The 16273-nt window shown below is 31.6% G+C and overlaps 3 protein-coding genes across 3 annotated transcripts; 2 read left to right on the top strand and 1 right to left on the bottom strand.

The window, feature by feature from the left end:
* Positions 1 to 10: 10 nt before the first annotated feature.
* On the top strand, positions 11 to 4753 carry LOC101261866 (ATP-dependent Clp protease proteolytic subunit 3, chloroplastic). Its single transcript, XM_004231959.5, has 5 exons — positions 11 to 575; positions 1130 to 1244; positions 1562 to 1737; positions 4083 to 4178; positions 4276 to 4753. Exons 1-5 carry the CDS (start codon positions 300 to 302, stop codon positions 4540 to 4542), a joined length of 930 nt encoding a protein of 309 aa, XP_004232007.1. The 5' UTR covers positions 11 to 299; the 3' UTR covers positions 4543 to 4753.
* Positions 4754 to 4905: 152 nt separating this feature from the next.
* Positions 4906 to 8897, bottom strand: LOC101261379 (uncharacterized). Its single transcript, XM_004231957.5, has 4 exons — positions 8486 to 8897; positions 7620 to 8008; positions 6272 to 6314; positions 4906 to 5709 (listed from the first exon to the last, which is right to left on the bottom strand). The coding sequence occupies exons 1-4, from the start codon at positions 8607 to 8609 to the stop codon at positions 5255 to 5257; spliced, it is 1011 nt and encodes a 336-aa protein (XP_004232005.1). The 5' UTR covers positions 8610 to 8897; the 3' UTR covers positions 4906 to 5254.
* A 6617-nt stretch (positions 8898 to 15514) lies between these two features.
* Positions 15515 to 15907, top strand: LOC104645999 (uncharacterized). Its single transcript, XM_010318973.1, has one exon. It carries the CDS (start codon positions 15515 to 15517, stop codon positions 15905 to 15907), a length of 393 nt encoding a protein of 130 aa, XP_010317275.1.
* The last annotated feature ends 366 nt before the right edge of the window (positions 15908 to 16273 follow it).

The following is a 16273-nucleotide window of genomic DNA, read 5'->3' as shown; positions in this document are numbered from 1 at the left end:
AAGGAACATTAAAATAAAAAGAAATCACACATTCTTGTTTTGAAATATATTAGGTATGTAAAACTACAAAATGCAAAAAAAATTAATCATTAAATAATTAATATTTGATTGGATAGCAAATTCAAAAATAAAGTTATGTATGATTAAGAATAAACTATAAATATTTATATATAATTGTTTTTTCATCCGAAATATATGAGAGAGTAATATCTCTCTGTTAAAAGAAGTGGAAAAAAAAAATCAATCTTTGGAGTCTCTTAGCCAAAAACCCCTAATAGCAGAAAAAGAGTGGAAGACGAATGGAGGGAAGTTGTCTAACATTTAGCACAGCTTTGGCACCAGCCAGACCTTCAACATGCCTTCATTACAATTCTACTTTTGTTAAACAGTTTCAGACAAATACAATCACACCAAGAAGAGGATTATCAGTAAAAGCGTCCACCCACAAGCCGACTTTATCGACGAACTGGGATGTTTCCAGTTACTCAAAAGCCCCTGCTTGGATGCCCAGATTTGAAGAACTTGATACCACCAATATGCTTCTTCGTCAAAGGATTATCTTCTTGGGTTCTCAGGTTCGAACTAATTTAATTAAGATTTGGGGTTTCTTAATTCAATTATCTTTTTTATTGGTTCCGTATTCTATTCTGCTTAGCTTAATTAGTGTCAGGTTGCCACTGTTCTGGTAAAGATTTGTTTTTTTTTTGTTCTTTTATTCGTTCTGGCATTATGTGTAATCAAAATTTTAATTTTGTACTTGGCTTGTTTAATTGGTCAGACATGAATTAGATTTTCTGTTCTTTGTTAATTTTGCTGCAGCTTGCTTGATTTAATTAGTATTGCTTAGAGAATGTGTCACAGTCTCATAAAAAGATTCTTTTTTTTTCCTTAGATGGTTTTTTTCGTGTTTATTACTAATTCACATTATTCTATTGGCCAAACAGATGGTGTTTCGTTCTGCATGACCATTCTTTTTTACTTGATTTGTTATTGAATGGTCAGTGGATGATATATGTGGTTGATTACTTTGTGTTTAGAACGTGGCAGAGAGAAAGTATCTATCTTGTATTTCAATCATAGAACTGTGGAGTTGTTTCTAATACTTGGGGAATTATTTGGTATTGAACAGGTAGATGATATTACTGCGGATTTTATTATAAGCCAGCTATTAATTCTTGATGCAGAAGATGATAAAAAGGACATCAGATTGATCATTAATTCACCTGGTGGTTCAGTAACTGCTGGTATGTCTAAATGGTTCATTTACTTTGGTTGCAATCTGATGCTATCCTTTTCTTTGCTTACTCAAATTATTGGTGTTTGTAAAGGTGACATAGAACTGATTTAATTTGTTGTTAGCTTGAACGGTGAATTATCTCCTTTTTTTGTTTGTTAAATATGAACAACGTGCCAAGTAATTGCTTGTTAAAAACTCTTTTGGCTTCTGAATGATTTTAGGTAGAGATTAGAGGGAGAATAACACCTTATAATACCATTCTGCTCTCCATCACTTCTTTCCCACTGTGCTTATAAACACGACTGATGTATTTTTTTTTTATAGGAATGGGAATATATGATGCCATGAAAATGTGTAAGGCTGATGTTTCTACTATCTGCATGGGATTGGCTGCATCCATGGGTGCGTTTCTCCTGGCTTCTGGCAGCAAGGGAAAGAGGTACTGCATGCCAAACGCAAAAGTGATGATCCATCAACCACTTGGAACTTCTGGTGGTAAAGTATGTGTTTACACTTTGCTTTACTCAACAATTTCATGATATCTTGCTGTAGTGTTTTGCTTTTGTTTGACACTGCTTTGAGAGAAACCTAAGTTACGCAAGGGCTTCTAATTGGTTCAACTTTGATTCACTTCTATTTGTTTGCTCTAATTGAGCTGCTTTTCTTAAGCTTTTTATTTTCTTATGATACACAAATATCCAAACACCCGAAGGCCGAGACTTTCTTGACTGAAGGGTTCAAATGGAGAACACTCTTCTCTTCTACACTGAGTCATCTCTGCATCCTGAGTTCCTGATTCTGCAAGAACTTTTATCTTCTGATTTATGAATAATTTTCAACATTGGAAATTGGTCATCTCAGGAGACAAATGTTCTTCTGATTTTTCATTTTTTATTTTTATGACAAGGGAAACTGCAGCCGCTACCCTTCGGGTGTATTCTTCTGATCTTTTTTAAAGTTGTGTCTCATACTATAGAGACCAAAAGATCATTCTGTTCTCCCTTCCTATCCTGCAATTCATAAAAACTTGAAAAATCCTTATTTTTTAGACTTACTGCTCACTAGTTGACCTACTTGTCAGTATTATCTCATTCTATTCAATTTATCTTTCTGGAGCATATCAGAAGTCATATCACTGACATCAATGAGTTATGTTAGAGATTGCTATGTCTTACTGTTGATATGCGCATCCAATTGCTAGTGGCTGTCCCTGCAGCATTTCATTTGCTGGAATGGATTGCTGTAGAGTCTGAACAACACGTAATAATACCAACATGACTGATTGCAGGATTAATCCTAGAAGTGTTTGGCATATAATTAATAGTTTATTGGTCTAACTAACTCATTCCATCTAAAATATGTTAGATCCCCTCTCTCACTTCCCATCCTCTCTATCTCCCGCAGTCGAAATGTTGGGGGCTGTCCTCTCGAAATGGGGTTAAAGCTTTTTCTCTACATTTATGCTAGTAATGGGTATATGTTCATACAACATGCATAATATAGTCAGTTTTCAGGCGCAGTGTTTGAGCTTTCATTGGTCATGTTTAAATTTAGACATTCAGCTAGTCCTCTACTGTATGAGTATCACAGAAGTTCAGTCACATTTATACCTGATGGCTTGAACTTTTACTCAACTTTGAATTGGTTCTGTCAGATTCTTTAGCAGCTTTTCAGGACTTACTAGGTCCGCTGACTATATTTTCAATAAGGAAGACAAAGCATAAACCTCGTGTGAGTTCTGTAATAATATTTTGGCTAGCAAAGCTAATGATATTTTATTGAATTAATTAGATTGAGATCCACGGAGATTAGTTATGTGATTTACGGATTCATTTGCAATTTAATAGTATTTCTGAGTAAATATTTGTCTTATGCACAAGGAGTACTTTGGGCCAATTAGATGCCAGAAGCTTGTCTGAGTGGTATTGAGGGACTCCTTTGGCAAGTCTCATCTTTATAGGAGACTTGAGAGAATGAAGTCATTGTAAGCCTGTCAATTGAGCTAGGAAATTCACCACATTAAGGATTGTAGTTATCTTGTTCATGCACACTTGTTGCTCACTAAAAGATATGGGCACTGTTAAGTTTAGGAGACTCTGACTTTACACTTAATAATTTATACAATTCCCAAACCTAATTACTGAAATTCATTCAACTACTTCATATAAAAGTTCTAGTATTGTCAAGTATGTCTAACGAACTTCTGTGAATTGTGTTTGGTTCATGTGAAGTATTTTCACCATGCAACATCTAATGTGAACGCTTGATTTCTTTGTTTGTGAGAGCACGTGAAAATTTGGTGTTGTTAGACTTGGACCCAAGCCAAAGTATTGTGCATGCTTTGGTTTCATGTTGGGTTTGTGTTGTTCGATCTTGATTCCTTTCGGACATGCAAAGTACACACTGGTCAGTAATATTGAGTTATGAGTTTGATCCAACCGGGAGTTGATTGTAACAGTTCTGAAATTCAACTGAGTCAAGCTGTAGACAACGTTTCACTTCAATACTGTACTTAGTGGCATGATCTTCTACTATGTGGCTTAGTTCTTACCAGTCATGTGCTAACATTTTGGTGCAACAATAAGCTATCCGAGTGATTTATGCCACCACGTGTCACATCAACAAATGTTACTACTATTAAGCTAATGTCTCTTTGCTGTACGTGTTTCATGTACATCGATTTCCATTGTTCTAGCATGAATTTTTCCTAGTTTAGTTGTTTCTTTGTTCTGTTTTCCCCTCATTAATCAAGATACTCCTTGTTTAATTTCATGTTCGTTGTTAACACATAGGTGTGTCTTTCTAATTTTTTTCACAATTCTGTTTATATGACTTGTTATTCTAGGCAACAGAGATGGGTATACGGATCAGAGAAATGGGATACCACAAGATGAAGCTTAATAAAATACTATCAAGAGTTACAGGCCAGCCTTTAGAAAAGGTGATTATTTCAGATACCGTTTCTTACTGTAAATGAATTCTGTTTGTACAAGTTAGCCGAGTTAACTCTGATATATCCTTCCATTTTCTTTTTCTAGATTGAAGTGGATACTGATCGTGATAATTTTATGAATGCTTGGGAGTCTAAGGAATACGGGTTGGTTGATGCTGTTATAGATGACGGCAAACCAGGATTGGTAGCACCCATTACCGAGGATGCACCTCCACCAAAAACACGAGTTTGGTATAAGTGGAAGGCCGAAGGCACCAGGAAGAGAAAGAACAATTGGCCTTCTGAAGAAAAGTTATTCCAAAATGATGAGCAGAGCAATGAACAGAAAGATGAAGCTCTAAGTCCTCTATAATGTATTGGGATACATGTGGCCTTGAACAGATAGTCCCTACTGAATATGAGATGTCGTCTTGAGGGTTCATTGTAAGATTATTAACAGGAATTTTTATATTATGGTCGACGTCAGTTGAGCCTTCTGTTGTATCAATGTCTCCTCTTAGTATTTGAACTGGTCCTTTATCAACAAAGAGAACATTTGAAATGGTATTTTTGTTGGGGATTTATATAGCATATCACATCCTTTTAGGTCTATTAGTAGAGACTCACTCATGTCAAACCAATGATAATTGGTAGCAATTATGACATTGCTGTAACAACTATAAACTAAAAATTGGTTAGTATTGCTGTCAAACTTATACTCCTATCGATATTGATATTCCTTGAAAAGAACTTTCACATTTCTTCTCCTTTCCAACAACCGGTAAATGAAAACCATAAGGTGCCAGGCTTGGAAATATTTGATGCATTTACAATATAACAGATACAGTAATCATCTTTCCTGACGTACAAACTTCTTCAGTTTTCCTATATGTCTTACGTAAAAAGTCTAAAAATGAGATAAATAGAAGGAGAAAGTTATACTGCAAGAAGAAGAGCAAAATAGGCGGCCAATAGAGATTTGGCCTGATCCTCGACTGCATTGTCTGAACCTAAAAGCAATGTAGTGGCTTCTCTTTGAATTATTTCAAACTTGAGACATTCACCCCCAAAATACTTTTAAGTTCTCAGATAGAGTTGACTGTGTCACTACTTTCGTTGTCACTGCTGCTGCTTGCACTGTCACTTCCACTTCCGCTCCCGCTCCCACTCCCACTTCCACTACTGTCACTGCTGCTACTACTGCTAGAACTCGAAGTATGATTCTCTTTTACCTCTGCATTTACCTGAGCTCTAAGTTCTTCTGCAGCATTGCGGCCCTTGTCCTCATCATCATCACTTACATCCACATCAGCTATCTCATCATCTGTATCATTTTGGTGTGGGATATTAATATCAATGCCAGTTTTGAATTCTTCAACAGTAATATTCCCACCATTGGCTGCGGTAGTATCATCCTCATCATCATTCAGTATATCTAATTGTTCATCCAGGTCATCATACTTCATGTCTGGTGATGCAGTTGAATGATTTGCATGTGAAGGTGGATGTTCAGCAATCTTCTCATTTTTGGGTCTTGAATCTAGAAGACAAAGAGTCAGCCACTACAGTAAAAAGCATGAATTGCAGATATGGAATCAGAGATTTCAGGGTTCCTTTGAATAGGAGCTCCTAGGTAAAACAGACGAGATGTGTGCAGCATGATTCAATCAAACTACTGATTAGAAAAGGAAGAAAAAATCAAATCAAAAATATCATGTCACAGTCTCAGGGGATGATACAATATGACTTAGTCTATCCTAAATTGAGAGATTGTAGAAAACAGACTCCAGACAGCTCAAGTCTCGAAGGAGGTATCTTTTTGGTCAAGCTAGGTTGTCGAGTCATTAGGTTCCATCCTAATAAATCTATTGACAACTGCAACTCAGTTCCAAGTTGAGGCCATATATGCAGTTTGGTTGGTGTTAAGATTAAAAATAATTCCGGCAATCTGAGTGATATATTTAACACATTTCATCTCATTCTTATTTCCCTAATAGCAACTTAGACTCCTCCATTGAAGATTTAACCAAACACAAGGCAAAAGCCCCTTCCTTGTTTTTCAGCCTAACACTAGTATACAGAGCTCACTTTGAGAAAAATACCTGAACTTCTAAAGTCACCAACTTCGATCCTTTCCACCTCAACCTGAACAACATTAAACAGAAGTTTGAGATATTGATGTAATAGTCAAAACTACGGAGAATATGGAAACAGTCAAACTAATCATTTTTCCCCTTTTCATGAAAGGCAAAAGGAAAAATAAACACTGAAAGGTGAAATATAGAAGGCAGCTACATGATGTGAAAAAATGAGAGGTTGATGAGACTCATCAGAAGTCATTAAAGGAGTGATAGACTTAATTCAAACATGAACTATTTCTTCGTAAGACATTTGTAGCCTGTCAAATTCACAACAACTGGCCGATTACCAAATCAATGACATACAGTAATACTAACATTTTTGGCAATACAATCATCTAAAGATAGTCTCACGAAGTTAGTTACACAAATTCAAGCATGACTTAAACAAGAAAAACCTGTCACTTCAACGCGCCAAGACTGCACTTTTAAGTCAATGGCGATACAGTTGTTGGGCAATAGACACAATGTATCCATTGACTCCAGACCCCACATTTTCTGTTTGCTAAGTTGAAACAAGAAGAATGGGTGGATAGAATAACAACATGTGCAGCGACAATGACTTTGCAAAGTACTAGATGTGACAATAGGAACAGCGCACCATCCGGCTCAGTTTAGCATTCTAAAACTACGGAAAGTCCTTGTTTAGACAGGAACTACAATGCAACAAAGAATCTTTGATACAAACTTGATCAGTTATTGAACAAGATTCCTTGTTGGTTTTCATACAAAGAAGAATATATCATTGAAAACTGAGAGTTGCAAAGCAGGTGATGAAATGACATGTGCTGATTGGACGAGACAGGAAAAGGAAGCAGCTGACATTGTCAATTTTGAATAATTAGAAATTAAAATGGAGATCTACTGATTGGGATGAGGCTAACCAAGAAAATTCATAATGAAATCACTGTCGAATGCCATGGTTAGTTGTATCCCAATTGGTATAGACTTCTGTATATCACCCAAATATTGAAGCATACCTAATACGGTTCTATCTGGAACAAACTTTTAATGGACTATACATACAAGTGCAAATTAAGCTTACTCCATTTCTTCCCGATAAACTTGTCAAAAGATATGATCCATGACACCTAATCACCTGAGTAGGTGTTTTTTATCAGTACTTTATAATCTTGGCAATCCTAATTAGCTTGGCAAGTCATCTAACTTGAAATCTTTCACCAGAGAATAGGAATGCTATTTCTTCAGATTGTAAGTATACATAACAAAAGTCATGCACACGAATATATCACAATATCATATTGCTGTAAATAAGCTAGAAGAGACGAAAGTAAGTTTGCAAAGAACTCACTTGTACAGCAGGCACAGGAACTGCAGGCTTATTAAGAGACTGAAACTTAGCCCCTTTGGCAACTGGTGGTGAACGTGTCTCCACAGGCATTCCAATTGGAGAAGGAGCAGGAGAACGAGAAGGACCAGGTGCTACTGCCGCAGCGGATTCTCCGGGGAGTCGATTATACCTCAACCGCTTAACTGCTCTATGTAACCGCTCCAGCCGGAATGACTCACCATCAAAGAAAAGAACAGCATCATTTTCCTTGTAATCCTCGCTACTTCCATCAAAGACTACCTTAGGTTTACCAGGCTGGTTATTTTGAAATTCAACAGAAATCTTATTGTCCTTGGTCTTATGTAGTTTTCCAGGTTGGTTTTTATCAATTGAAGCAGGTTTGAATTCATCTGGAGAAACGAAAACAATTGTCATTTTACAAGAAAGATAAAATCTAACTACTAAAACAACAATAACATCAAATAGCACCAAAAAAAAAGTTGGGGAAAATTGTGCAAATCTCATCCTTTCGCCATTCATAAAATTTTCAGTTGATGTCAGTATGGCCAACTGAAACGCAGCTAACTAAACATTTTCTCCATTTCTGGCTTAACATACATATGTATCTTTAGATTTTATAATCACATAAACGTCACTGCACCTAATTTGCATCTGAAAATTTGTTCTTCACTTGTCTTCCACAACACACAACATAATCGCAAAATAAATTCAGCCCAATTGAAATAAAACTATAACCTTCCATACCCAATTTCAAAAACTACACATTAAAAAAACAGAGAAAAAAAGAATTCGTTCCTCGTATCTAGATAGAAGACAAAAACTATGATCTAAAAGTAGCAAAAGAGAGAGGGATCTGGAGAACTTACATCGTAAAGTACAGAACTTTGAAGAAGGTTGGTGATCTTTAAAGGAAGAACCTAAACTCAAATTGTACCAGCGATCTGGCTGTGGCGCTGTACTTGGTTCATCTTTGTTGTTAATGTTTGCCATTTTCAGTAGCCCCTTTAGCCGACACGACGGTCGGAGAAGAAAACGAGCAACGGTGGGTCGCCAAATTGTGTTTCTAATTCCCCTAATTCTCTACGAACAAAATTAGGGTTCTAACTGTAACAATATGCTGTCAACGGTGAAACTCTTTCCGCCCTAATATTTTTTGATTAACGATTTAATTCATACCAGAAAATCTTTATTACAAAATAGAAATTTTAATCATACGCACATTTCACAAATTTTTATTCTATAAATTAACGTAAATTGAGATAATGCAGCATCTACTCTTCTTTTTTTACTGATGATTTAATTTGTATATATGTTTAAATGTATAACTAAATCAATAAAATAGTCATTATTGATTTTTTCAGTTAATTAAATGGCAATTTAATTATGGATAGTTTTTTATTTATTATAATTATCTATTATGTGAAATTTATTAATTTAATTGATTGATTTATATTTATATCCCATAGAGTTTAGTAAAAGATAAAATATTCTTAATCAAAAAAAATTATTTCACACCAATTAAAATCTCTAATTGTTTTAGTTAAAAATAAGATGATAATATCAATCTACTTTGGTTCTCATATTTCTCTCTAAGTTCACTTTAGTCAAACAAGATATTAGTCTCTTTATTGGAATTTTGTGGCAAAGGCTGTTAAATTTCACATACCCTTGTGGACTTGTTTTGGGTAAAATTGATATTTATCCTCATATATCATATTATATATTATTATAAGAGATAATCAAAAAAATTAAATTATTTTTATTATAAATTAAAATATTATAAAAATATTTAAATATTATGTTATATTATTTTAATAAAAATGTTAATAACTTTTGCACTTCTTAGAATAATTCTTAATTAAAATATCTTATTTAATTTATTTTCTTAAAATTATTTATCCTTTGGATAAATACATGTATATGGTTTATCTTCTAAATTAATTTATGTTTTTAACCTTTCAACTTTGTAAGTAAATTTTCATATTTCAAAGCTATATTTTTTTCTATAAATACAAATTTTTTAATATTGTTTTTATAAAAAGATTTATATGTGATACAATTTTTGTGTGTAGAAGACTAGAGAAGCTTTAATCAAGTAAATAAAATTTCGAGGTAAGAGGATTTATGTCAAGATTACAAGGCATAATGTGATTATAGGAATGAGTGTTAATTACTAAAATAACGAAGCTTGATGTATTTATTTATTTTTTACTTATTTATCGAGATTAAAACTATGGTAAGACCCTACATATATTTAGTTGAATATCACTTTCATTAACTTGCCTTCCAAAGATTTTAACTTTTTTTTTATGGTCAAAAATTGAATGTTCATTACTATAGCTTTGTTTCAATTTGCATTATCAATAAAAAGAAAAAACAAGAAAAAGATTCTCTTAGAATTTTTATATTTTTCGTTGGTTATCTTATGCTAAACTTGCTCCTATATATGATATTTCTTCTTTGTATTTGTAATTTTGTTTTAAGAATATATTTGACTGAAGGGTGTATTTTTTGCTTTAGAAAATGAGACAAATACAATCATAAAAAAAGTGTATAAGGCATGCAAAACAATTAATGCCTACAAGATATTCTAATTTCAAATTATTAATAATTACATTTTTGCATTTTAAATTTTAAATATTTGTAAAGAATCATTCTTACATGTGTTTGTGGATAAAATCTATAGTTTTTAGACAATTTTCATTAAAATTATCATGAGATCCAAATCCCAAAGTCAAAAAGTTGATGCACCAAAATGCTTAAAAAGTTAGAAGATCTTTTATGTTTTGACCAAATATTGCTCCCATTAATTAACTTTTAATAGTAAGAATACTAATATTGTCATTTTGGCTCTCCATTAAATTAAAATATAATTTATTTAATTAAATATTAATAATTTATTTATATAATTACATAATTTAAATATTAATCATTGCACTTTAAATCTTAGTTATTTTCTTCTAATAAGTTTTTTATTTATAAATTTGAATTACTTAATTGCATTCTACTTAATGAGAAGGAGAATTTCATCTTTTACTAATTAATTATAAATATTTTATCTTCTTGAAATGTATAACTATTAATTTAATTTCAACATTTTTATGAGAAAAACAAGACATTTTAAGAGAAAGTTCATCATAAGATAGTGTGTCTACATATTTGTTTTTGCTACTTTATTTTGTCTTTTAAAACAAATATAAAGTTTCTATATCAAAATTATAATAAAGGGAGGACTAAATACAAAAAAAAAAAAGAATCTTCAAGTCAACTATACACTACAAACATTTTTTAAAAGTTAAATCGTTTATCATTTTATTTATCGGTATAAAATAAACATGCAACGCACTAGCCCATATACTAGTATTTAAAAAAGCACCAACATTTCATTAAGCATACTTAGGCATCATTTGTTTCCATAAAATTAAGAGGTCTAAATCAGAAACAAAACACTCAAATTTTAATTCAAATCTTAATATTCAGATGTATACTCAAATTCATATCTTTTAATGTTAAAAGAAACAAATGAGACTCATTAAGAATTTTTTTTAAAAAAAATAAAACAAATAAATTTAATAGGTTAAATCTAAATAATTCAGATTTAAATCTAAAAATCAAACATTTTTAATAAATTGAATCTGATTTATTAAGATTTCGACCTCCACTAACAAATGAGGCCTACATTATAATTGAACGTTCCACATGACTATCGGACATTATTTGTCTACATAAAATTGACAAGTTGGTACACCTGAAGTTTCCATAAACTATTGGTACAACTAACAAAATTAATGTCACTTATAATTTTCCCCTAACTCATTTTGGGTTGACTTGTTATTTTCTTTGTTTCTACTATTATAATATTGTTCTTTTTATAATTTTTTTCTCTTTATTTTTAATAGGACTCCTTTATTACGTATTATATTTTTTTTCATACTTAATTATATATATGCTAAGTTCTATCAAAAATTAAATATTAATATAGGTAATTTTTATAAAATCATACTGAATATATTACGGAATCTCGTTGAATTGGGTAGCGTAACTGATCACCGACCACTGCTTAAAATATCGACTAGGTCGGTTTGGAACATTATTAAAACTAACCTTGTATAGGGATCTAAAAAGAAAGTGTCATGCATGCATGTGGCAGGTACTTTATCTTTTCCTTTTTTTAAAAAAATAAATATAAATCTTGAAACTCCCTTTCACTTTATAAATATAAGCCAAATTAAATGATGAATACACAGATATTATACTCTTAATTAGCCTTTGATTATATATTTGATTTCTTCATTAGTTCAGCCATGGAAAAAGTACTCTTAATTCCATCTAATTTATCTTTCTCCAATCCCAAGAAATTGCTTATTCCCCTTAGAAGATCAAAAGGTAAAATCTTTGCTCATCTTAATGATTCTTGTGATTGGGATTATAGAGGGAGATTAGTGGATGAAAGTATGATTATATTAAGGAAGAGAGTTCATGAGATGAAGGTAATTGAAAGAAATTATGAGCCACCAGAAGAATGGATGGAATGGGAGAAGCAGTATTATGCTAATTATGATGAGTTAATTTGTAATTTAGTAGGGTGTTTACAAATGAAATTGTTAAGTACAAGGCCTACTTTGGCTTTAGGGATGTTAATCCTTCTAATCATCAGTGTTCCAGCTTCAACGGCTATGATTTTCTCTCATTTCATCCATTGGACAAGTGGCGTCTTATCAACCGTGAATCTTGGTTGATGTGTTTTTGCTATCAGCTAACTAAGATTTACTAATATTCAGTGTAGATTTGGTAATTGTATTTTGTATTTGCAAAATGAATCCCATGTATATATATTATTTAACAGAAGCGATGCGAATTAAAAGTTTAGGGTTCTAAATTTCGTGAATAATTGTTAATTAATTTTGTTAGGGTTCACAAATTAATATACATAAATATTTTATTATTTTTCTAGTACAAATTAGAATCTAAAAAAAAATTCTTTCGATGAACCCCATCTAGCTTCCCCCCTCTCTATATATATATATAATGCAGACTAACTAAAATTTGTCCCTTTTACTTATTTCAACAAATTAAGCCAACACTTAATTACTTCAATGATATATTCTGTGTATGCGTAATTAGGTATGTGTAGAGATAAATATATAATTAAAAGTCGTAAAACTTAGAATTTATACGGGTTATAAATTTTGGAATAGTAAATTGAGTTTTAATTTATTTTTTCTATTTATATAAATAATTTTTTTAATATAAAAATAGAGTTTGAGCTAAAATCGAATTTCAATTTGTTAATTTTCTAACTATGCCGCCCACTAGTGGAGGGGATGGGGAATTTGCGATAGAGTATTAATTCTCGTGAAAAGTATTTTCTCAATGTCTTTAATTAGTTCATGAATCTTAACTATATATGCTAATTCCATCAAATCGAAAAACTTTTTACTATTTTTGTACTATGGTTCGTTGAAAGAAAAATAAAAAAATATTAATTTGTTCATAAGTCATGTAACATAAATACTTGATTACATATTCGTACTAGTGAAGATCTATTTATATTGCGGCTACCCGCTTCCCTCTTCTATCGATAGAGTCGCAATCAACCTGTATTATTGTTTATCACGAAATTTGACTGTTAAATTAATATAAAATATTATTATTTATTTTTCCTTTAATTATTTATTATATTTTTATAAACATCAAAATATGATGGTATTTTTTTTTTAACATGATCGTGAATAAAATTCATGCTATTAGTTTTTCAATTAAAATGGAAATATTGGTTTCTATGTATTAAAAATTAATAAAATGGGGGAAAATAACTTAACTTTTGAAAATTAAATTATGTTCAACAAAACGAATTCTACCAAATTAGTTAGAGAAAATAAGCAATTTATTCATCATTGTAAGTAGAGTTGTCAAAATGAGCTTGATTCGCTAGGTCGATTTAATTAAATCTTTGGATTAAATGAGATTGGGTTCAATTTTTTCTGTCCATTATGGAACGAGACTTTTCAGTCTAGCCTCATTTGGGCGGTTGACCTCGTAAGTTCAACCCTCAAGCCTTAGAGGCTAACCAGTGGGCTATGAATTTTCAAAAATATTTATTATATATTTTAAGTAGTGGTTTACTTGTCAAAATTTTATCAAAATATTGATATATAAAATCAACACTATTTTTTACATATATTTTATATTTTAGGTTCATTAGCCTGCTAAAAAAAAATTTATTTGCCCAAGTTCATTACTCCATTATAACTATGAAACTTTGGTCTCTTTTACTTTTATTTTTATGCCTAATTTTTCACATTCTGTTTTATCGCCTTGTTTATGAAAATAGTGATTATGTAATTTTTTTGCTTGGATGAATCTTATGAATGTTGTATCTTGACTATTATGTATTTGTTTGGTAAATATCTATTGAAGTATGTGTAATTCATGAATGAGTTTATGTATGTACTGATGTCGTGTTCATCGAACATCAACGTTCGTATTCTTTCTACAAGAAAAATATTGTCCATTTTTGGTTGAAAGGTCAATCCGTCCCAACCTATGGTTTGCTTAGGATTGAATTGAGTTAATATTTTATAGACACTTTAATTAAAAGGGTCAGACCGCTCCAACCCATTTAACTTCATAGCCCGTTCGAATTGGATTGGACCAACCTATTTTGACAGCTCTAATTGTATGCATAAAAAGGGGCAAAGAATTTAAATCACATACTTTTAGGCAAAATTATCATTTGTCTTATATAAGATACAATAATATAAGTGCTGACACATTAATCTGATGTGCGAAATACATTAATCGTTAAGTAGGATACATTACATTTTATATATGATACACTAATCTGATTTGTATTTTATACATGATACACTAATATGATGCACGAGTTACATTAATATGATGCGCGAGTTACATTATTTGATGCATTGATATATTAATCTGATGCGTGAAAATGAGTGATTTTGAAATTTGTAAAACTAATAGGGGATAATGATTAAAAAAAAAATTAAAAATGAGATTTCAGTCTTTTTTAAAAAAAATTTGCATTTTTAATATGTAAATATCTAAAATCTAGAAGCAGAAACTTCTTCTAGTAAATGTTTACTATGGAGCTAGGTAATGACTTTAAGAATAGGAAAGTTTTGTTTAATTATTTCTTTAACCCAATAAAACACTAACTTTGATAATACTTTTGACGAAATTAGAATGTTGTATCTGGCCCCAATTATTTTTTTTTCAAGGTAAACCCACTAATGCCATATTCAGCACGTTACTATATTCAGCCGTTGTAAGATTTGGGCTTAAATTATCAAAGGTCTAATGACAGAATTCTTTCATCAACTTGACCTTGCATGTACAACCAATTAAATCATTATTCCTTAACAATCAAAAAAGTATTACATAATCTTCATTTAATTTAATTTTTTCCTTTGTTTTAATTTATTTTTCCTACTTTACTTCTTAGTCTGTTAAAGAATGACAAAAGTGATGAGTGAACTCCTTATAATACTTGAATAATTTTTCTTTTCTTGAGCTAACTTTTGGGGTGTGAGTTAGCTTTAAGACCTAACTTCACGTTTTCTGATTAAGAAAACATGTCTTGTTCTTGCTTTCATTCCAACTTTCCATGTGACTTAGAACACAGATTTTGGGCAAATCAAATTGAATTAATTGTGAATCAAGTTACTGTGCTGTACAGTGCCCGTCCCTTTCTTTTACGGCTACGCGTATAGTCCCACACGTTGGGCCGACTCTATTACGGACCCTTCACTTGTAAGACAAAGTAATTTCCATGCGTAAACACAACAACTTCCCCTCACCCATTATAAATAGGCTTTTCACAAATCCATAATACTCTCATCATAACAACTACGCCTCAATCTAAAAAAAAAAAAATGACTTCATTGTTGATCTCTCCTCCTTCGGTAATCCTGAAGCGAGGTGTGATTAATGCGAGATTTGATCAATATAATGGTGGTGGAAGAAGTAAGAATATGGTGGATGAGAATATGATTGTTTTGAGAATGCGTATTAAAGATATGAAAATATTAGAAACTGAAAAATCAGGACCACCTTCAAATTGGATGGGATGGGAGAAGAAGTACTTTGCACATTACAACGAAGACATTTGTGAAGCTATTGGATTGTTACAGATGTACTTGATGGAAACTAGGCCAGCTTTGGCTATGGGGATGTTAGGGCTGATTTGTTTGAGTCTCTCCCTTTCAACTTACTCCATGGTTCAGCAACTCATGGAAATAGCCAAGTTTATTCTTCAACCTAATTAACTTAATTAGAGACGAATTCAGAATTTTTTAATCTCTGTAATTTTACTATAGGTATGTATTTTGGATTATTTTCGAATATAGATAAATTATTAGCGTTGCAAACTTGCATTTCATATTGATCAAGCTTACGCATTTAATGTTTTTACTTGATGAGCTAAAATAGTCAAACTTTGGAAGGAACAAGCTAAAGAAATTTAACACTTTGTTTGGATCATTATTTCATAATGTATTGTACCCACTATTGTACTGTATGGTATAGAAGATACAATGTTTGATTAGATTGTATTGTTTGTTGTTGTTTAATAATATTTTAATTGTTTGATTTGATTATATATTGTAATTTATAAATTTACTTAAATATCTTTA

This window comes from Solanum lycopersicum, chromosome 2, assembly GCF_036512215.1.
Source record: "Solanum lycopersicum chromosome 2, SLM_r2.1".
Classification (NCBI taxonomy): Eukaryota; Viridiplantae; Streptophyta; class Magnoliopsida; order Solanales; family Solanaceae; genus Solanum; species Solanum lycopersicum.
The sequence above is the reverse complement of the archived record's forward strand: the minus strand, read 5'-3'. Positions and strand labels throughout refer to the sequence as shown.

Bases quoted from the DNA above. Each gene is read 5' to 3' on its own strand.
- LOC101261866 (XM_004231959.5), top strand. From the start codon at position 300: ATGGAGGGAAGTTGTCTAACATTTAGCACAGCTTTGGCACCAGCCAGA. The intron at 1,738-4,082 runs GTATGTGTTTAC...TTGTTATTCTAG, and splicing joins TTGGAACTTCTGGTGGTAAA to GCAACAGAGATGGGTATACG. The intron at 4,179-4,275 runs GTGATTATTTCA...TTCTTTTTCTAG, and splicing joins CAGGCCAGCCTTTAGAAAAG to ATTGAAGTGGATACTGATCG.
- LOC101261379 (XM_004231957.5), bottom strand. From the start codon at position 8,609: ATGGCAAACATTAACAACAAAGATGAACCAAGTACAGCGCCACAGCCA. The intron at 8,009-8,485 runs GTAAGTTCTCCA...TCGTTTCTCCAG, and splicing joins AAAGTTCTGTACTTTACGAT to ATGAATTCAAACCTGCTTCA. The intron at 6,315-7,619 runs GTGAGTTCTTTG...AATGTTGTTCAG, and splicing joins TTCCTGTGCCTGCTGTACAA to GTTGAGGTGGAAAGGATCGA.
- LOC104645999 (XM_010318973.1), top strand. From the start codon at position 15,515: ATGACTTCATTGTTGATCTCTCCTCCTTCGGTAATCCTGAAGCGAGGT.